At 35.0% G+C, this 23,418-nt stretch overlaps 1 protein-coding gene across 8 annotated transcripts in view; it reads right to left on the reverse strand.

Moving 5' to 3' along the window:
• Positions 1-23,418, reverse strand: part of QKI (QKI, KH domain containing RNA binding) — a 156,304-nt gene that overhangs the window by 116,230 nt on the left and 16,656 nt on the right. For all 8 annotated transcript variants that reach the window (XR_003609316.2, XM_028103283.2, XM_028103280.2 and 5 more), the window contains exon 2: positions 2,476-2,618. Coding sequence is in view for 7 of the 8 variants with exons in the window: in XM_028103283.2 (XP_027959084.1) it covers positions 2,476-2,618 (143 nt within the window). In the remaining variant the exon portion in view is untranslated. The remainder of the gene's footprint in view (positions 1-2,475; positions 2,619-23,418) is intronic.

Genomic DNA, 23,418 nt, shown 5'->3' on the forward strand with positions numbered 1-23,418 from the left:
CAGATAATTTTCATGCCTTCCTCCCCATCACTTCAGTCATGTCTCTGCATTCCCTCCATCTTTTAAGGGATACTTTTACTATTAATACACAGTCATCATTTACATGTTATAGCACACCTTATTTTTTCCATAGCACTGACTACACTTAAAAGTAAATACTCATTTGTTTATTGTCCATCTCTGACACTGCAACATCTGCTCCATGAGAGCAGAGGCATTGTTTAATTCACCACTCTACCTGCCTCCTGGAACAATGCTTGACAAAACAACCCCCTTAGCCCGCTCATTCTGACGATCAACAAATCAACAAATAAGAGCAGTACTCCTCAAACTTTAATATGCATCAGAATCACCGACAGGGCTTGGATGGCAGATTGCTAGGCCTCAGCCCTAGTTTCTGATTCAGCTACTCTGGGGTAGGGCTTGAACATTTACAAGTTCCCAGAAGGCATGGATACTACAGTCCTGTGACCACATTCTGAGATCCACTGACCTAGACAATGTTACACCGCAAAACAGTTGTCAGCAACAGGAGCTGACCATGGCAATGAATCCCAACTGGTGGAAGAAAGACAGGAACAGAATGCAAAGTTACCTCCTACTGGACCCACACTATGAAATATATCTCTTCTCACTTAGAGGATTATATCAAACATATCTTATAAATAATGCAATATAAGTATCACCTTCCCTGAATAGGATTTTGTCCAGAAGAATGGGGACCAGGCAGATGAAGCTATGTTCTCTAACAAGGTCCTATGATCTTACATATTCTGTGTTCATGACTAGTGTTGAAACTTTATCCTTTAGAATTTAAACGAGCATAGAAGGCTGATATCCTTTAGGAGATACTGAAACACCAAACAGCAGTAGACACCAACTGGGATAGCTGCCAAATCGTAATTTCCCATCTCTAGGAATCATTCCAATCATCGAGGGTGGGACCAGAGTAATCACCTCCAGGTTACATTAGTTAACCTCCCATCTTTAGTCATGGCAGACTGGTCCAAAACACATTTTCTCTCCTAAGAATCTGAAGTTCGAAGATAAAAGTCTGGGAGGCACTGAAACCAGACTATGTCAAAACCAAGGGTCTCAAAGATAAAGTCTGAATTCCTGTTGCTGAGGTTCTCAAAGCTGTCCTGGCCCTTCTCTTACAGGAGGCTTTGCAATCCACCATTTCCTTTAATCCTCTGATACCCAATTACTTTCCAACAAACTCTTTGCCTACATTATCCAGAACTGTTTACATACGTGCAACCAAAAAATACTTACAAAGTAAATGTATTAGCCTTAAAGAAAATTGTATTAGAAATGCAACTTGTGAAATGCCAAAGCTTTTTTCCATTAATCCAACTTAAAACATTTATTTTCCATCTTTAGACAAGTAGACTGTCCATATAATCAATGAATCTTAGAGTATACATCACATTTTGACCTTACAATACCAACTCCTTCTTGCAGAATAGTTTTTGCTTTTAGAATAGTTCTCTGAAACCTACCAAAATACCAACAGTTTGCTTTTATGTATCCAAAAGGCACTGGAGCCAATTATGTACAAATATTATGCATATTGGAAGTACATGGTAAATAACCACAAAAAAGGTTCTTTTGTTAAGTACCTTATATTCTGATGGAAAGAAATAGAAAAATAAATTAAAACACACCAAATAGCAAGTGCTCCTCAGAAAAATAAAGAAAATTATGTGAAACAATGAGTACCTAGATTGCTTTAGATAAAATAGTGAGGGGAGGCTTCTCCCCAAAATCTTAACCACAAAAAGAAGCCAGCCAGTGTACAGCTAACATAAATACTCTTAGGCTGGGAAAAGACCTGACTTGTTCTAACAGCCAATGTGACTACAGGGTACTGAGGAAGAGGGAAAATCACTTAAGATGAGGTCAGAGAGATAGAAAGAACCATATGACATAGTGCTTTATAACAAACACAGAGTCTAGAGCTAATTATAAATTAAGTGGTATAGGACAAGGAGGCTACTTGCAACAAGATGTTTATGGAGAACAGCTGGGCAAGAAACAAGAATGAAAAAGACAAAAGAAAAACATTATGAACAGTGGTTATCATAAAAATTTTGGAGCTGAAAGGAAGCTTAGCTGTCACCTAGTCCAACTTCTCATTTTACTGTAAGGATGACATGGCCCAGGCTGTGGCTTCCCTGAGGTCAGATTAAAGATGAGTAGAGAATTGTATCTGGTGCTCTCTGCAACATTCAGGCCAAAGCTAAAACCAAGTCTTTACCATGTGCATTTCCAAAAGTGACAAAGCAGCAATTAAATGAAAACATATCAAAAAAATTTTTTTAATTGTCCACACCAAGTTAATCATACTTCTAGTCCCTCACATGACATTTTTTTTAAAACAGCTGACAATGCTTAAGTATTTATCACGAGATATCCCTTCCCAAAGTATGTGAAGCAGAAAAAAAATTGAATAAGACAACAAAACATACTTACATCTGGATATTCTTTTACAGGCACATAGAGTTTCTCTTGTAACTGAACAATAGGTCCCACAGCATCAGGCAATTCTGCACTCCTTTTCTCTGTACTGCCATTTAATGTGTCATTGTACATGTCTTTCCGTACTCTGCTAATTTCTGTTAAAAGTAAAAATTTTAAATGTGTTAGACAAAAAAATATTCTTGCTAGTCGAGGGGAAAAAAAAAACAGAAGGTAGGGGAGTGTTTCATCGATAAAGTGTTAAAACTCAAAGAGTAAAGCATTATTAACCTAGTCTACCATTCCCTAGATTAAGTCTATGTTGAACAGGACTATAGCCTTAATTATTTTCTAAAGAAATCAAATTTATATTAACCAATATATTTTATTTTTTTTAAGATTTTTTTTTTTTTTTTTTTTTTTTTTAGAGAGTGAGCGAGTGCACTGGAGGACCAGGGGAAGGGAGGGCGGGAAGAGGGGGAGAGAGTCCCAAGCAGCCTCCGTGCTGAGCATGGAGCCCAACTAGGGGTTCGATCTCAAAACCCTGAGATCATGACCTGACCTGAAACCAAGAGTTGGACGTTTAACTGATTCCATCACCCAGGCGCCCCTATATTTTATTTAAATTAACTGCAGAGCCCAAACTCTTACCCTCTATTTGATATATCTGTTATTTTACTTAATTTCTCCATGCTTAAATAAGGCCATTCATTCCAAACAAGAGCTTTAATCAAATAAGAATGCCTATCAGACAAAACTAATAACAGTGGCTCTCTTATACTTCAGAACTCATCTGTCTGAATGAGATTTTGAACTGGATTACTTCCTTAGCTATTTTAGGTGTCTCTGAAATATCCAAACAGATGTCCAATGGATAACACAGATTTTAAGTTCAGCAGAAGTCTGAGTTTGATACACAAGTATGTTAGTCAAAGCTACAGGAACAGAAAAGATGTCTTAGAGAAGACAGAGGGAGAAAGGAGGACTGAATGAATCCTAGAAAAAGCAACATTTAAGGAATAAAGCAAAGAAGATCCAAACCACGAAGAAATGAAGGTGGATAGCAGAAGTAGGAAAGAGAGGTGTCACAGAAGCTGAAGAATGACAGAACCAAGAACAGGGTAATCAACAGTGTCAAACACCACAAAAGTATGGTGAGGTAAAGAGCAAAAGAGGGTACCTTGGATTTAACCACTAAGCCACTGGTGATCAGAGAAGTTTCAAGGAAAAGATGGTTTACAGAGATCAAACTACATCAGGTTAACGAAGGAAATATAAGAAGAAAAGTAGGTACCTAAAGTTAATGACCTTTAAAAAATTATTAGGACAGTTCCCAGGTATATAAATATACTTCTTATAAGAAAAAAATATATAAGAAATCCAATGAATCAAGACTTGCACAAAGGGGGAATCAATTCTTTCAAGAATTCTTATTAAAGTTTCCACAATGTGTTAGAGAACAGACCCCTGCCCATTAGAACATACTGTCTAATAAGGGTTGTCATTACTAAATTAGCTGGATGCCTCTGTATCTGTCTGTCCATGCTACAGATTACATCCTTCTTGGAGAAGAGGCTGTGTCCATTAGTATTTAAAAGGAAAATGCCTTTTATTTTTATAATGTATTTTGACTGCCTTCCAAACATGGAATTTCAATCTACTGCTATAAGGAACTATGAAATATAAATGCACACTTCAATTTTCTTAACTAGTTATTTATATCACTTTGCTAAATAAAACCCAACACAGCAAAAAGCCATGAGCAAAGGTGTTCTTACCCAGTTAGTCTTAAATCAGTGAAAATACTGTATTACAATACATTTTCTGCTTCAACGATGGCAACATTCATTTTATAACACATCTTCTCTCTTAAATAACAATTTCCTTGTCAAAGCTTACCAAATGTGCATCTCTGAACAGCAAATGAAATTTTAAAAAAAAAAATCAAAAGAAGGTACCTTGGATTTAACTACATTATAAAGGCAAGACTTCATTCCTTAAGTTCTTTTTAATACTACTTTAATACTACTTAAATCTTTAATACTACTTCTTTTAATACTACTACTTTTTAATACTACTTTAATAATACTTATTAAATACTAATAGTAGTATTAAAACATGCCCAGTATCAAACTAGTGTTTATTTTGTATTAGCATGCGACAGCAATTCTCCAAGTTTTCAACCACCAAATAATAATTTAAACATAAATAACTGCTTACATAATTACATAATTACAGCAAGTAATTAACCAAAGGACATTAGGGAAATTTAATTAAAATTATGCATATATCCTTTAGTCCAAGTCTCTATATAAAAGCAATTTCAATATTAATTTATTACATTTAAATTTCCTCTTCAGACACTGCCTAATTCTTGTTAATAATGCTGATATAAAAATCCTGATAATAGCATAAAGGAAAACAATAGATAAAATTTGCTTATAAATATAAATGCAAACATACTAAATAAATAGGCTCCACCAGCATACCAAATGAATAATGCACTAAGGCAGTGGAATTTATACCATGGATGCAAGAGTTCAATATTAAAAAATCTATAACCAGAGTAATACAAAATAAAAAGGAAAACAATGTATTTCCAGGTAAACAAGTTTATCAAACTTAGAAAAACCAAGAGCACTGTAAGAAAATTCAGATGACTAAATTAAAAAATACATAAATATTACAATAATCAATGACCTTCACATATCCACTTAGATGATAAAATAGAAGAAAAGATAAATTTACCATTTAAATGTATTTGTATTTCTATAAATATTAATGTGATTCTCTGATTAATAACTGAAAGTTCTGTGAGATTCTGCTAACCACTATAGCCCCAGCTCCTAGAATAGTGCCTTGAATACAGTGGGCCCTCTGTTAATACTCAGTGGACTGGGCAGATGGGTGGGTAAATGAGCTAGGTTCTAAGGCATTAAAGTTAAACAAGTCATGGTTTCGAGCTTTCAAAGTTAGTCTCATATGGGATATATATAAACAAGATACTCTAAAGTAGAAAAAACAGTAAGAGGCATAGATTAGAGATGGTGGTAGCACAAAGCAGGACCATCAAATCTGCCACAGGTTGTTATGGTCAAGAAAGAAGTCAAGAGGAAAGAAACTCTTGACTTTTCTAATGACAGTATGTGAGGCAAAGGTACAAACAATGTAATTATAAATTATACTTTTCTTAAGATAAAAAGTCTTTCTACCATGTTTCTTTTAGTCTCAGATACATCACTCAATAATACAAATCATAAGCAACACTGTACTGATAGGAATGAAAAGATGACCAAGTCCTAGTGCTCAAAGATCTTATAATCTTCCTCATTGTGGGGGTCTAACCAGCTCAGTACTACCTGTATTAACAGCACCTTTCTAACCAGGAAATCACACTAGCACTTTTTGCTATGTTATTTACCATACTCAAGTCAAAACAAGTTCTGGGGCACCTGGCTGGCTCAGCTGATAGAACGTGCAACTCGATCTCGGGGTTTTAAGTTCAAGCCCCACGTTGGGTATAAAGATTATATAAAAAATAAATCTTAAAAAAAAAGTTCTGATTCCAGTTCTAACAGTAACTGTGTGATTTTAGATAAGTCTCTTACTTAACCTCTCTGCAACTTTACCTCATATAATTAGAGGTTCGCTTACTGAATGACTCAACTAAATCCATTGCTTTCCAACCTTAGTATGCAAGGACCCCATTTATTATTTTGTCCCCTAACCCCACATTTTAAAAAGTTTTGTCTCCAAAGCTTGTAGTATATAAGTTCTGGCAATCAATCAGAGGTTTTTGTTAATGTTATACCATCAAGTTGATCTAATCATGGCCAAAATATTACAGAAACATGTCATGGATATGGGTAGTGCTCTAGTTCCTTTTTAAGTGGTGGATTTACAGGTGTTCATTTATGAAACATAGAAGTGCTTCATAATTAATATATTTTATACAGCTGACCCTTGAACAACAGAGTTTCTTAAGATTTTCTTATTAAAATTTTCTCTCTAGGGCGCCTGGGTGGCTCAGTTGGTTAAGCAACTGCCTTCGGCTCAGGTCATGATCCTGAGTCCCAGAATCGAGTCCCGCATCGGGCTCCCTGCTCGGTGAGGAACCTACTTCTCCCTCTGGCCCTCCCCCCCTCATGTGCTCTCTTTGTCTCTGTCTCTCTCTCATTCTCACTCTCTCAAAATAAATAAATAAATCTTTAAAAAAAGTCATCTTTAAAAACAAAATAAAATAAAATTTTCTCTCTAGCTAACTTTTATTGTAAGAATACAATATGTAATACATATGGCATACAAAATGTGTTAATCGACTGTTTATATTATTGGTAAGGCTTCCAGTCCACAGTAGACTATTAGTAGTTAAGGTTTTGAGGAATCAAAAGTTATACATGGATTTTTGACCATGAGGGGAATCAGTGCCCCCGACTCCCTGCGTTGTTCAAGAGTCAACTGTATAAACTTTCGTTGCATCAAGCACTGCATGATAATGCTCAAATGTCTCATCCCCACACTACCTTCACCAATCTACAACAGTGGTTCAGAGGACTAAAAGTTCAGAACCATTTTTAATCACCTAGTATAAAAATTCCCACTACAATAACCCCAAAATCCCCACTGTCAGGACAACTTGTTTTAGACATCTCTGAAGTTATTAAAGTTTACAAATTTTACTGAATCAAAATCATTCCTAAAATTTCTCCCACTTCCCCCCACTCAACACTCCAAAGGTCAGAAAATAGATCCAATGCCTCGTTCCTATGACAAAAATACTTATAACAGTTTTAGATCTAAGCATCCTCTTCTCCGAGCTATATAACAACATGGTTTTATACCCCTCTCACTTAGACACACCCCATTTATCTATGCCCTTTAAAATGGAAAGTCCTGTACCACACACATCCTTCCCTGACAAATGAGGAGAATGCAGACAGGCTGCTTACCTCCAGTCACAAACACTCCAAGTCCACAGTGTGTTTAAGAACACCTTTCTTTCTTTGATGACCATATCACCTGACTCAAATGTTGAGTTCACCATTCCATACTTCCACATCTGTTTGTTTAGACACCAATACAATAGGTGATTTAAATTTTTTTCCTGGTTGTTTTCAACTAGACAAATCCCTTCAGAAAGTTAATCTATCAGTTGACATCCTCTAGGGAGGGCTATTTTGAGTCAAGGATCCAACTAACTGCAATTTCAGAGTGCACCTATTTCTGCAGCTTGCATACTGAAATACAGGCATACCTTATCAACTATCTGATGAAATCTCAAGCCACACTAGGACCCAAACCCCTCTTTGGATCCACTAGTTCAAACAGGAAATAATCTGTTTTGGATTCTACAGGTTGTACCATCAAGTTTAGAATACAAATCTTTCAGCTTTTGGGAGTATTCACCTTTCCAGCAGTCAGGGTCCTCTCATTTTCCATGTTTTCTAGAACTGATCTTTGGCAATGACAGTTTAATGACATTTTTTCAAATTTCCATATCTTGAAAACTACTTTTGTTTAAGACTGAAAACTTTTTCGGGGCACCTAGGTGGCTCAGTCGTTAAGTGTCTGCCTTCAGCTCAGGTCATGGTCCCAGGGTCCTGGGATCGAGCCCCACATCGGGCTCCCTGCTCAGTGGGAAGCCTGCTTCTCCCTCTCCCACTCCCCTTGCTTGTGTTCCTTCTCTCACTGTGTCTCTGTCTGTCAAATAAAAAAAAAAATCTTTAAAAAGACTGAAAACTTGTTTCATACTACTTACTGTCTCCTTACAGTTCTCTGCTTTCATGATCTTGATTTTTCCCTTTTACGAACTAAAACTCAATTATTAGCCAGTGAATTCTGCTCCTAAGAGGAAAAATAGTCACAGCACAGTTCTGTTCTATATGACCTGTTAATATTACATCACCTTTTTCCCTAATTTATCTAACTCACCAAAAACTAAAAGCTTTCCTTTAAAATCTTAACATTTCATAAGGCTCAGCTCATTTTTGCCTTTAGCTCTTTATCACGACTACTCTTTTATTATATCTGAATTACTTACTATATGTGCATCCCACCCTCTGCCACCTTAAAATTTTGTACATTTTTTAAAAAAATCTGAATTACTGGATTAACTAACATATCAACCTCTCTGTGGAAAAGTAAAATATCAGAAGTAAGGATAACTTGAAGAACGATTAGAGAACAGAAAAATAAAGGCTGAGAAATCTGAATTATAAAGTAGTTATTTCCCAAGACAGACAGACAGATAATGGCTAAGTATAAATTCAATACTGAGATGTTGGAAGACTGGATAAAGCCTAGAATATAACCCTATTTTACTGACTGGTTTAGAATTTTTTCAACAAATTTAAACTAAGAAAATAAAAATTAAGAAATGAAATACGAAAAATATTTACTGGCTCAGTAGTACACAAAAAAGCTATTAATAACATACAAATAATAAAATATAAAAATAAAATTGCATGAAAAAATTATTTTCAGGATTTTAACAATACAAATTAAGACAACTTTTTAATTAAAAACACTAAACACATTCTCATATAATACATTTTATACCCAGTGTTGTGGTAGCTAATTCCAATTGTTCAACTGGTTCGCCACTATCATACACCTACACATTTTATTTGGGTAGCTATTTGCTTTTTCTTTGAGCCTTATATTTAAAATCCAGCAAAAAAAAAAAAATCTTATCATTTTAAGACAGCTGGACCTAAAATACAAAAGAAATGAAAATGTTACATTGTCATTTGACCATTACTGCCTCATTTTTAAAGTTAATGTTTTCCATTAATTTATTCAGTGAAATAAGAGCCACTTATTTATAAAAACATATGCTTTGATGTACACAGTAAAAATTTTATAAGCTTTCATCATTTCAGTTGAACTTTAAATAGGCTCTATTATTTCCTCACTATCTGCTGGACACTAATCTGGCACAGGAACATAAAAAGCAAAGGAAGATTTTAGTTATTTTAGGTCTTAATTAACAAATTCGTAGTCTCTATTTACATGAAACTTACTAAATCTTAAAACAGTAATATTAGGAGTCTATTTATAACCAAACACCATGGTAAGGTGGTGGCTGTTAAGTACTTAAAGGGAACAAAGATCTCTTCTGTAAAAAGTAACCTCTAATTCAGGTTTTACTAAATACAGGGAAAGTTTTGAAGATATTTTGAGCAGAGCAAAAATAATATAACTTCACTGTACTTATTTTTAAAAGCCACACCCCCAAGGTACAGAAAGAAAATAATTTAAAACGCAGGTTACTAGAGCCTACACAACATTTAGTAAAATGTGTTTAGCTTACTTAAATAACCAAATAAAACTGATTTAATTTTGAGGACATTGCTTGGAAACTGGCAAAAAAAAAAAAAAAAAAATCAAGCTATCAATAATTCTCTAATGGGACCTGACTTGGGGGGTTAAACTCACAACTATAAGCAAAAAAAGAAAAACTACAAAATTAGATTTAACATCATAGCTCTCCTTTGAATTGCTTTGGCAATTTAATTAACAATTTTGTAAAGTTGTGGATAAATTTCACATGAAAAACATGAAACAGCAAAGGTCTTATAAAAATGTCCTAGTTCCATAACTGCTCTCAGCAGCAGTTTTGTATCACAGAAGGCATTTAACAGTAGCCGCACCTCCCTGGAAAAGCTCTCTCAAAGGTTATAGAAAATAATGTCTATTATATGATTCAATTTATACTAAGTACATATATTTTTTGATAGACACATAGAGAAGTCAAAAAATATAACTATTAACAGTAATCATCCCTGGAAGACAAACTTACAAGGACTATTTGGCTTTCACAGTAGATTCACATAAGAATTTTTTTTTTTTTTACTTTTGTAAAATAGTAAAGTAAAAAAGTAAAATAGTAAAGATATTTTCATTAGGATATTAGGAAGTACTTTAAGTCAAATGTTGTATATAATAATGGATTCCCTATATAAAATTATAAGGATTAAGTCCCAACTATAAAAATAAACTACAAAGACTTATTTTTTTTAACATGAGCACCTTCCACCACGCTAAAATACTTTATATATGAATTATTACCTGATTTTCACCATAATGAGAAGTAGATACAATACCCACTTTATGAAAGAAACAGACAAAGGAAAAAAAAATAAGAGTGCTCAGAAATTTAAGAATTGGTCCAGCGTCACAGCAAGACCAACCAGCTTTTATTTAGAGTTTCACAAAGGACTTTCTGGAATAAAGAAGCCCTTAAAACTTACTTTAGGAGACGGTAATTAGAGAATGGAAAATAGGAAAATGGAACAAACCAACTTTTAGTTTATTGCCAGCCGTGCTCTAACAAGTTCAGTCCACTGCTTTACTATTGATTGCAAAAAAGACTGCAGCCCTCCTCTTTTCATGCTAACAGAACACAGCTTCAGTGGGTGAAATCTAGGCCTAAGTGCCTGGAAAAGTGACAATCCAGAATGAATGAATGCCTGCTGCTGGCATACAAAGAAGGCAAAATAGGCCAATACAAAGAACAGAACAGAATGGGGGAAAGCTTCTTTTTTTTTTTTAAGTGTTGGAATAGGCATCCCTTCTCATTTAAATTGGATTTTGTTTGGAGGTCATTTTAAACCTGTTTAGTTTTATATGTAATATGTCAAGGATTTTTTAAGAAAAATATTGCCTTCTGGTCATTTAGTTTTTTAAAATACACAGGGGAAACCAATCTTTACCTCTACATAATATCCACTGTATTAAAATTTAAATCTGAAGGTTAAGAAACCTAGTTAAGAAACACCATTAATGAAGATCTGAAAATGATGCAACAATAAACCAGCAGATGCTACTGGGATCCAGGTAAAAAGTAATACTTGAGAATCTAGCAATTCTTATTAATAACTCTTTTCCCAACCCTTTTAATATTTCTAGAAGAACAGAAATGAATTCATAACAATGGAAAATGGGTTCTACCTCCAGAGAGGTAGATGAGAGATTTTTTTTTTTTTTACCATTTACTCTTATATGCCTTTGAAGTGTTTAAGCATCTCAATACATTAACTTCGTAAAAAAAAAGGCTTGCCTTAGAAGATTTTACTTATGATAACAGTAACAGATTAATATCCATGAAACTACAATGATATACATAACTGAATAAACAAATACAAGGAGAAGTGGCAGATCTTCCTTACAGAATTCCAATTCACATGGAAGAAAAAGATGGATATAGAAAATCACCGTTATGAAGTATTGCAGGTGAGAACCATTCAATGGGTGCTGCTAAAATTAGTGAAAAAAACATGAGAAACAGGGTGTCTGCTCAGAGTATCTCCCCTTAAGTCATTTACTAATTACCAAGGGAAAAAGCAACTATCCAGTGGAGAAACCTGGCAGAGTCCACCTTAACCAGGTGATCAAATACCGTCACCAGTAAGATATATACCTTTAGTATGACACACTGAAAAAGGCCATTTTGTTGTTTTCTTGCCAAATACGCACAACCTCAATCTAATCATGAGAAAACATCAAACTGAAATTGAAGAATATTCTACAAAATAACTGACAGTTATCTTCAAAAATATCAAGAAAAGCATCATAAAAGAATGTGACACTGTCACAGACTGGAGGATACTAGAGACATCACTACTAAATGCTGTGTGGGATTTTGGATTGGATCCTGTACCAGAAAAAGGACGTGAATAGGAAAATTGGTGAAGTCTGAATAAGAGCTGCAAATTAGTTAATAATATTGTATCTATGTTAATTCCCCAGTTCCCTTAATTGTACTGTGGTTATCTGAGTTCTTACCATTAACCTCTGTGCTATATTTCTATTTCTGTGTAAGTCTAAATTTGCTGCAAAATAAAGTTTTTACTTTGGCCTCAGAGTTATTTATTCTCACTGAGGGGGGAGAGTTATGGGAGAGAATGAAAGCCATGCAAATGGCTTACTTTTCTAGTGTTTGAAAAAATAAAATGCCTGCTTACCAATAAAACTGGGGATCTCAAAATCATTAAGAATAATCTCTTTAATTCAAAATAATCTTTTAGATTTTCTTTAGCAGTTACTGCTTAAAAAATGCATGTACTTTAAACTTACCTTAAGAACATGAAGACTACAATCCATAAACTATCTTTCTATAGGAATAGAACCTTTCTTAATAACCACACGTAGAAAGGAAAAAAGCACTGGCCTTGAATTTATGCAACCTAGATTTTATTTCTGATTCCCTGCAAGATCTAGCTATGTGGCTTTGAACTTAACCCTCTGGGTCTCAGTTTCCTCCTCCGTAAAATCAGGTTAGACCAGATCAGTTCTATTAATTAGGAGTCTGGGCACCTTCGTGTTTCTTCTGAGAACCTCATTTTGTGCCCTCTGTGTAATCAATACCCCACAGGAAAAGGCTGCATAAACTCAACAACGAATCAAGAACCACAGATCTACTCCTTCCAGAATTTACATTTCAAAATGTCCTAAACTAATGGACACCAGGATTTATTTTAAATAGTATCTTTGTAAAGCACCAAATCCTCATATAACCAGGCTCTACAAATTTATTTTTGTGGGAGGTGAGGAGAGGTCCGCCCTATGTATTTTATCCTCCTCAAGCTCCAAATTACTTAGGGCTTTAAAAGAAATTTGGTAAATGAGTGAAAATAAAACAGAACTCCCAAAAATTTTGAAGGAATTATGTCTGTGTAGGTGGAGGGGTGGAGGTAGGTTGCTTTTCCTACCTAACAATTTCTTTGATTTTTAATTATCCTTTTCAATTGTATTCCAAATCCCTCCTAAGCTCAATGGAGGAACAACCGAAGATCAGTAATCATGCACCCCTTGTGTATCTGAACATCACCTTAATTCCACAAACTGAAGCAAATGTCAAATGACACTCACAGGTGTTACAGCAGCCCATGTACATGAGAAATCCCTCATACTAAAAAGCTAAGGAGTTTTTTTAGGCCATAATAAACAATCTACTGTATATGCTGATATTCCAAAGGTCCTATACAGCAAGCATTGAGATTGAATTAAAAAACTTCCAATTTTGTAACAAGAGCAACATATACAGTACCTTCAGATGTCAACATAATTGATACCGAAAACATTACTTTAATATGGTATTTTAATATGATCCCCTTTAATGAAACAAAAGTTGTTTTACTTTACAAAGAATTAGATTCAGAAAATCTAAGTAATGTTGTGTATGCTACTGGCTATATTTACTACATTCTTACTGCCTCTTAAAAGTATACATTTTACTATCATATCACAATATTCTTAGAATGCAATTTTAATATGAGTTTATAAAATGCAGAATACAGCACTCTTCTGAGATCATAAAAGTTTAATTTATTAGAATGGAAACTAAATGTTATCATACAAAAACATTACCAAAATAATACAAGAAAAATCCTGGTCAAGGACATTCCTGAACTCCCAAATGCCTATAACCAACTGTCTTCTAAACATGCATGTCATCTTGACAAACTTAAAACCAAACTCCTATCTGTCCCCAAAACTGTTCCTCCTGATCTCAAAAACTGGCAAGTCCATTCTCTCACACATCATATCTAATCCACCCGCAAATACTGTTTACACACCTTTTAAAAAATATACCCAAAATCCCACTGACCCCTTTACCCGCCACCACCCTAGTTCCAGCCACAATCCATTTCTCACCTAAACCACTGAAATAACATAACTGGTCTCCCTGTTTCCACCATTCCCCCCGTCAGCCTCGTCTCTATATTCCAGAGTTAGCCTGTTAAAATGAAAGTGACATGTCCCTCCTTTGCTCAAAACTCTCTGAGCTGTTCAGTTTCTTGGTCTCAGGACTCAACGCATAAAAAATTACTTCAAGGAGCCTTTATAAAGAGCTTGTGTTTCTGAGAGTTATACCTGTTAATACTTAACCATACTACAAATCAAAACTTTAAAGTATCTAAATTACTTATGATTCGCTTTAACATAATACTAAACCCCATTACATTTTAACAAAAAACATTTTATCCAACAAAACAAAATAGTGAGGAGAGGCACAGTTTTCTATTTTTGCAAATTGTTTAAATGTCTCTCTTAACAGAGACAATGGAATTCTCATCTTTTTTTCCCCTCATATCTTCTTCTGAATTCAATCTTTTCCAATACCACACAGCATATAGCCTCTGAAACACTCCACTATAAACTCAAGTGAGAATGAGAGTTAAAAAAGTCAAATAACGTACTATTATGAAAATAGCTGGACCTCACAGACTCCTAGAAAACTGCCCAGACCACATTTCACCAATGCTCTAATGACTTACCGTTTCAATCAGTGTGAAAGCCCAGGTCCTCACAGAAGCTCCCTGCCTCCCCCCTTACCTCCCTGACCTACTCTCCTAACCAGTTTACCACACCTCCTCAACCCCCATTCCTCACTCACAGCTACAGCTACAGCCACACAAGGAACTGCAGGTCCTGGCCTCACAGTTTTGCATGGACTCTTCCTTCCTCTTGGAAAGCCCCAGGGAGCAGTATGGTTCACTCCATTACCCCCTTCAAATCTCTGTGCTAACATCAATTTCTCAGTGAGGCCCACCCAGATCTCCCTGTCAGATCTCCCTATTCAAAACCACAACCAGCTCCAAGCCATCCAAAACACCCCTATCTCCTTTATCCTGTTCAGTGTAGCCTCAGAACCCATATTGTCTAATATATCACAGAATGTATTTATTGTTTCTTGCCTGTCTCCTACATAAGAATGTAAACTCCGGAAAGATAGACAGCTTTGCTTTTGTCTTTTGCTATATTCCCAAGGATCTGCATCCTTAGGGAAAAAGCACCTTTTGAACAATCTTAGCAGGACAATTAGTACAAAAACATGCAAAGCTACAAAAACATGCTTGAAACTTGACTCAAGCATCAAGAGGTTATTAGCTTCACGACTTACTCCCCTTCCCATTAAAGTAACAGAAAAGCACTTCTCTTCTCAAAAGGGCTTGCTGTATTTATTCAGAATTTGTGAGCATCTCAAACACTTAGTTAATAACATATGTTCATTATATCAGTGTTAAATTCCTCTGGTGTGTTTTAGACCAAATGACAAGATAAAATACACAAGCATCTAAATGAATGGGCTTAGCTTTAAAAAAAACCCTAATCCATGAGGAAAAGACTGCCCCTTTTCAGGACTGCACCAAAGGAGTTATAATGAATCATTCCTCTTGAGGTTTTTTTTTTTTTTTTTAATAACCTCTATATTTACAATCTGCACAGTTTACAATCTGTTCAAAGCTTATTTGGTAAAAATATTAATAAAATAAATTTTTTCCATTTTATTTCCTAAAAGTACAAACTGTTTATAAAATGGATTGGTCTGAATTATGTACAGTTGGGAGTTTCTTTTTAAGTGTCTTTAATAATCTCTGGTACTATTGGTTGTTCATACACGCATTCAACAAATATGTACTGTATACCTACTAGGAGCTAGGTCCTGGCCAAAAGACCTAGGGATATACTCAGATGCAAACACAGACATGGACCTTGCTCTATCACACACTAAGTGAGCAAAAATAATACCTGAAGTAGAGTACTCATCTAGGTATGACCTCAAGGAAGTACCTCAATGTATTTCATATCGCAAAATAAGAATTTTAGCTTTTACTGAACTTTTATTCCTCATTATCATCCTGTAACAATCTAAATCAGACAAATATTAGAAGTATTATGTTGTATTCAGTGGTTATGTGGTCTATATGGTAAGGAGAGACATTCTCAGAAGTAATTATTCAGGGAAAATGGGAGTCCTCAAATAGGAAGCTAAAATTCAGATTCAAAAAGAGCTCCTACTCCTTCTGGACTTCACATTCCAGCTCAAGACTGGTCTTCTAAGAGTAGACATGTCTGACAAAGCCCCCCTAGAAAGCAAGCCAACCAGACATTCAGACAGGGCACAAGGAAGCATCTCTACAGAAGACAGTTTAAAATGAATTCCCCTTTGTAGACAAATTATCCAGCTTACACTCTGCCACTATTTTCCTCTTATCTAGACCTTTCCCAGGGCTGATTTAAATGCCACAGCAAGGTATTAGACTGGGAATGAAACAGAGTTGACTGGTGGTGGTAATGGTAGCATACAACTAGTGAGGAGGCATAGCATCTCTTAAACAGAATTTAGAGTAATGAGATCTAACTTCCGGCCCCTCAAAGTCTGCCTTGGAAGTCAACACTTTATTGTATAGCTAAGATGAATGTCCTTACAGGTAAGTACTATTCTCATCTCCATTTTATAGTTAAGAGACTAAGATTTGGGGGTTAAACACTTTGACCAAAGAGGACATAACTTGTAAGTGAAAAAGTCAGGATCCAAATTTAGGCCGCCATATCACAGTGTCTCTCCAACATTACTGTCCCATCTTGATAATGGGAAAAACAGTGTAAGAATACAATAAAAGCCATACAGAATAGAGGAAAAAAGATGAGAAGAGTGTAGAAATTGCAGATATAAAGAGGGAAAAGTAGAGAGATATACACAGTAATGAAGGAAAGAAAGAAGCGTATAATTCAAATTAAAACTAGAATGATAAGTCTCATTTAAGCTCTGGAGGGACTTAGTCACACATACTTCAACAACATGGTATACATTTACTCTATCATCTATAAGGACCATCTAAGATAACTCTAGACCTAAATTTCTGAGTTGCAGAGAAAAAATTCTTTCAAATAGAACAGTATTTGTAAAGTCTCTGGCACATACTCAAACTGCAATTATTGACTGAATATATCCTATTTTTCTATGGTATAAGGCATTGTGTTTGGTGCTAGCGTGACCCTGGTAAGCAACATGGTTCCTGCCCGGGGAATTCTTCTAGTAGTAAGAACTGGTTTCTATGTAAATAGATTAGAGGGCTAGAAGTGATTGACAGATGCGGCTAAGTGTCCTGGGATATAAATACCTGGACCTGAACACTAGACAAAGTAATTTTTTTTAAAGAGTAAGCCAGAGTTCTATGGTTTCTTTCGATTCCACAGTAGAAAAGATCATGCTAGGGAAAACTGGATTCTAGGTATGTAAACCCTCACTTTAATTATTATGAAGGAAAAGAGAATAAAATCAGAAAAAAAAACATGATGTATACTTATCACTCTAATGATACATATTTATGCTGATGGAGCTGATAAATGAAAAATGCTTAAAATATATGCATATGTCCCCCTCGAGGATTTTTTACAAACCTTAGTTTTCTGACTCCTAATCCCATCTCTACTGGACTGCTATTTTTAGTAATGCCTATAATTATCCAGGCAAATGGTTCTGTTTTTCTCACTCGTGGTAATTTTTCATTTACTCAAAAACTCCGAAAGGCAGAGGTCAGTGAACAGTTGTGTATTTTAGAGTAGCCCACTAAGGTTTAAAGACATGGAATTTACTATGCAAATTAGGTATGTTTCTTAAAACCAACACAAAATTTTCCGTGGAAAGTTCGTAATGAACAGAATTTCTAAGAACAAAAGTTCTATCTTCACCAAGGCCTGCCTTAGTAGGGGCAAGTGGAAAATTTACAGATATAAACCAAAATCTAAAAGCAACCTATTTCAAACAGCACTCAAAACTCATCACACTGGAAAACGAGTGAAATCCACTCACTAAAAATGAATTCCTCCCTAATTGTGGTTTAAAACCACATACTACTACAAAGAGTAAGCATAGCAAGATATATATATCATCTTTTGTTGGAGAATTTCATAGGCAACAGAAGAGTAAGATGTACATTAGCACTCCCCAGCACATTTTTTTTAAGCAAGTAAGTGGAAAAGGCCATGAAATTCTTCAAACCCAGGCCAATTCACAGGTGCCTTGAGGCATTAGTAGTAACCTGCAGTAAGAGGCACATCAGAATATCAAGACTTAACAAAAAGTGAACCAACTTTCAGAATGTCAGTACTAAATGGAACAAGCTTTGAAAGAAACTTAACATACTTCCTGCATTCTGAATATGTTGTATTTTTTCTCTTATGAAAAGAATGACAATGTCAAATAAAGCAAGCTATTGACACAATCACCAGACCATCACCTTTCTCACAACTATAGTTACAGTTGCTCAAGAAAAACTCCAAGTCTCCAGGTCTTTGTGCAGAACTAATAACAGTTCCCAAGTCAGAGAACATTTTACTTTTTAAAAAAATTACCAAACAGCTGACTACAAAATTATAAATAATAATCTATGACAAAGAAAGAAACTGCTGAAAATGCAATCTTTGATAAAAACTGTTGTAATACCTCAGTCTGCCTTCATTTCATCTATAAAATGGAATCTGTAAAGATTAAATGAGGTAATGAATATATATTTATAAAAAGTGCCTGATACACAAACTTAAGTATGTTCATATCATTACTAATGATAATTGTGATATAAAATCATATATTCTGGAAATGCTGTTAACTTGACAGATAAAAGATAGTAACTGCTGATATTAATGAGTATCTGTTACTACACTCTGTTCTTTTCCCAGACTCTAGAGGCATAAAAGGCACAGAGAAAAGGCATCTACCAACAAACACTCTTTGCAAATGACTTCTCACATGTAAACTCATCATACATGGCAAAGTGGAGGTAGGAAGTAACAAAAGATACAGCTTAATTTTTCCAACTCACTTTTACTAAGCACCTCCTCAAACAGTCAACCACGTCTTCCAGAAAAGCTTACACACTACTCAAATACAAATGCCACAGTACGTTCAGCTTATTAAAAATGACTCTTAAATACTTGGAGCAGACATTCTCCACAGCACTTTCCCAGAACACACTTTAAAAAGGTTAAGAGCTCTTGGCATCAGGATCTGACCTGTTTTGGTTCAACCATTTTCCAGAGTTTAAGATTACTTTAACCTCAAATGAGTAATTTGGGGGAAGAAAAATTGGGCAAACAGTTTGGCCTGTAAATATATATTTGCATAACTATAATTTAATAACTTAAAATAGGTGTCACCTTTATCACAATAGATTTGGATGTGAATTTAAACATATCACCAAAAAACCCTTTTAAAAAAGTAAACTCCCACCAGTAACTATGGAATTTGAAATTTAGTATCAGCTTATAAACAACTAATTACAGCCATCTTGCTACAGAAAAGTGGTAATTTTAATGAAATAAGTACTATATATATGTGTATACACATATACTACTTTTATCAATAAAATTATGTAGGAATTATACACACGTTATACTCATATACGTGTATAACATATAAAACGTTAAATATATTACTAAAATATATTAATACTTACACATGTATGTGATTCATAGATACTCCATATACCTTATTCTAACTTCATCTTGTATGTTAAAATTTTCAGTTTTTTTCCTGAAATTGAAAATGTAGCTTTCCACATACTGATTTACTGGATCAGGAACATTAGAGTTAAAATAATTATACTGTATCTCATAAAGGCCTAGCTTAAAGAATATTTATCTTTAGGCTCTATCTCTGAATTCTAAGCTTGCCACAGCCTACCTAAGCCAAATTGTATCAGTGATAAGAAAATAGAGGTATTGAGTGACTTTTTTTTAAAGATTTTTATTTATTTGAGAGAGAGAGACACAGCGAGAGAGGGAACACAAGTAGGGGGAGCGGGAGGGGGAGCAGCAGACTTCCCGCCAAGCAAGGAGTCCGATGTGGGACTTGATCCCAGGACCCTGGGACCATGACCCGAGCCGAAGGCAGATGCTTAACGACTGAGCCACCCAGGTGCCCAAGATTTAAGTATTTATTTATTTGAGGGAGAAACAGAGCACGAGCAGGGAGAGGAGCAGGGCCAGAGGGACAAGCAGACTCTGGGCTGAGTGCGGAGCCCCAAGCAGGGCTCAATCTCAGGACCCTGAGATCATGACCTAACGGAAATCAAGAGTCAGGCGCTTAACCAACTGAGCCACCCAGGCACCCCTAGAGGTGTTGATTTATTTTAAACTTTGTAAATGTCAGAGATGGCTAAGCATTCTAATTTATCTTCAACATCACATGGAGGCTTACTTCTCATATGGATGTATCATAATCAGTCTAGCAATTAAAGTAACTTAAATGAAAGTACTTTAATGACAACCGGAACTTTTTTCAACAAGAAGTAATACTATTTCTTGCAGGTTTTCATACATTCGGTCTCATGTGCACAACCTCAATAAACTGTTTCCTAAATACAGAGAATCTGTACAGCTTTTTTCTTCCTTCTATTCTTGCTTTTTCCAACCATCAAATATTAAATTCCCACATTTACTTCAAAATTAAACATTTCTATTATTCTGTACTTAACAGACTTACCATAGCTATACTCTTATTAAATTTTCTAGGTAGCATGGTACGTTATATAATTTATTAACCAGGATTATGTATCCAAGTAAAATCTAATAACCTCTTAGAAGTAATCCTCCATTACCTTAGAACCCAAGTTTCAGGACGTATACTAAAAAATATTATTTTTATATTTTACATTAGCATTTTTCATTTTAAATATTTACCAACCTTCGAATAGGTCTCACATTCCAAAAGTCACACATAATTCTCTTAATTTGGACACAGATATCTGTTAACAAATGTATGTACCATGGGAAGAAAGTGTACTCCAAAATGCATGGTACAATATACCAAAATTCAGGATTAAACACTCTGAATACTGTATGTTGAATCAAGGGTTAGGTTACTCTAAGAAATGACAAGCATTAGTCACCTAGAGTAAAAACTGACAAGGCCCAGATTTCCCATAATAGAAATTCTACCATTGTGTTTAAGTTTTATAATATAAACTGTTTAAACACAATATAAACCAGTTAAGACTGATAGTTTATATGACATTCTACCAACTGAATGTTACCTATAAACCCGGAGTATTCTGCATCCTTTAAGACTGTAGTTCATCATACAAATGGCAGAAACATAAATTACACAGCATATCACCATAAATGTAGTAAATGGATTTCAATTCATTAGGCAAATCATGTGCTGAAATATAAAGTCAGCAATGTTTTAGATATTTAATGAAATATAAAAATTTATATGGTTACGGCTTTAACGTACAAAGCGTAAGCAACTTTAAAACAACCATCTTTTAGCTCTTAAATAGAATGTTCAAGTGTCATTCATCTGAACTAAGCAGGCCAAGCAAAATATCCTGTGATTCCTATGTTCTCCTCAATGTCGAAATGGGTGGATAAATTTAAAGCCTGTTCCCTCAAGAGTTGCTTTATAGGCAATTTTCTCCCAGTATCAAGGTCTGCAATTTCCATTTGGCTGCCAGTTTGCGATTAAATTCATCACCTTTATTATAAAAATGTGCTTTACTCCACGGCCTGCTGCACAAGAACTGTAAGAAAAACATTTTTCACTGCTAACGGCAAAAACATTCTAAGACAACCACCACATCCACTCAGACATTAGCTTCCTCAACCTGATGTAGTAGCCTACATCACTCACAGGAGAAACTAACAATTTTGTAACTCACAGAACCTAATTTTTGGATAAAATGCAACCAATCTTGTAATTTTTATATTCAGTGTTATTGTGAATGAATCAACCACAAGAAGTCAACATAGGGAATATTTCCAAATTTCAATAAAATGACAAAATAATTTTTAAGTGTTAGATAATTAAGTATCCATCTTCTTTAAAAGTTCATGATTTGCCTTGCAGCTTAACCTTCACTATCTGGGCAAACAGCCAATGGTCAAAAATAATTATAAGATATATAGATAGATAATGTTTATACTTATATAACCCTTCTACCCAACTCTACCTTCTCAGTAAGTCACAATATAAGGTTTGGAGGTAAAAGTCAGGAAAAAAAACAGTATTTCCCAAATAAAGTCATTAAAGCTAGTCACCATGACATAATTAAGAACACAATATTACTCTTTAGAAGATTTAGATTTTTTCAAGATTATCTATAAAATTAACATTTACTTTTACAAACTTGGCTTTTATGCCAAAAACTCAGAAATCTCTTAGTCCAGTGAACTTGATAGTATCCATTTTAGAATTTACGGGGGGGGGGGGGAGAGAACTAAATTTCACATTAAATGAAGCCTATAATCAAAGGAATTATCAGGTTATTTAATATGTGAACCTCCAAGAAATTTCCATCTACCTGCTAGAAAATGGTGTGATCCCTTCCATCTTAACCTGTGTCTGCCTCTGCCACAGTAGTTAAAGCACTATACTGCAGTTTCTTATTTCATTTCTCTCTCCATACATGGCTCCTTAAGTACTGGACTACGCCTTAATTAATTTTTGTATCCACAGCACCCAGGAAAGTGCTAGAAAAAGTGCTAGAGAAAGTGCTAAAAAAAAAAAAAGTTTGCTGAAAACTAAGTTTATAGCAGGAGTCAACATCAGTTTTGCTAAAACTACACAAGTCATAACCCATTAATTCTATAGTATGAGTCACAACCAACACTTTTTAAATGACATAGAATGGGGGGGGACACATGGGTGGCTCAGTCAGTTAAGCGTCCAACTCCTTGACTGTGGCTCAGGTCATGACTTCGGGATTGTGAGATCGAGCCCCGCATCAGGCTCCCCACTCAGCGAAGAGTCTGCTTGAGCTTGAGATTCTCTCTCTTCCTCACCCTCTGCCCCTCCACCATGCGCACATGTGCACACGCTTTCTCTAAAATAAATTTTTAAAATACAGAAATGACATAGATATTGGGAAAACAGATTACACCGTAACAGAGACAAAACACAAATATTATTTCACGAAGCTTTCATTTCAGTTGTTTAGTTATATGAATATGTGCATAACAAAATATTTCTCTTTATAGGTAGCATTCTAAAAATTTGATACATACCTTTTTTTGCCCACATTTATATCATTTTTCTAGTTTACACTCAGGATATATGTACTTGTTATTCAATAAATAACAGTATTAACAATCAAAGAGACTCCTGGTTAACAAAATCAAAGATTTCACTTTGAGATTCCTCTTATTACTTACTTGCTCCAGTGCTTT

The sequence above is a fragment of the Eumetopias jubatus genome, unplaced genomic scaffold (assembly GCF_037043125.1).
Source record: "Eumetopias jubatus isolate StellerSeaLion01/CBP00866 unplaced genomic scaffold, mEumJub1_p1.0 scaffold_6, whole genome shotgun sequence".
NCBI lineage: Eukaryota > Metazoa > Chordata > Mammalia > Carnivora > Otariidae > Eumetopias > Eumetopias jubatus.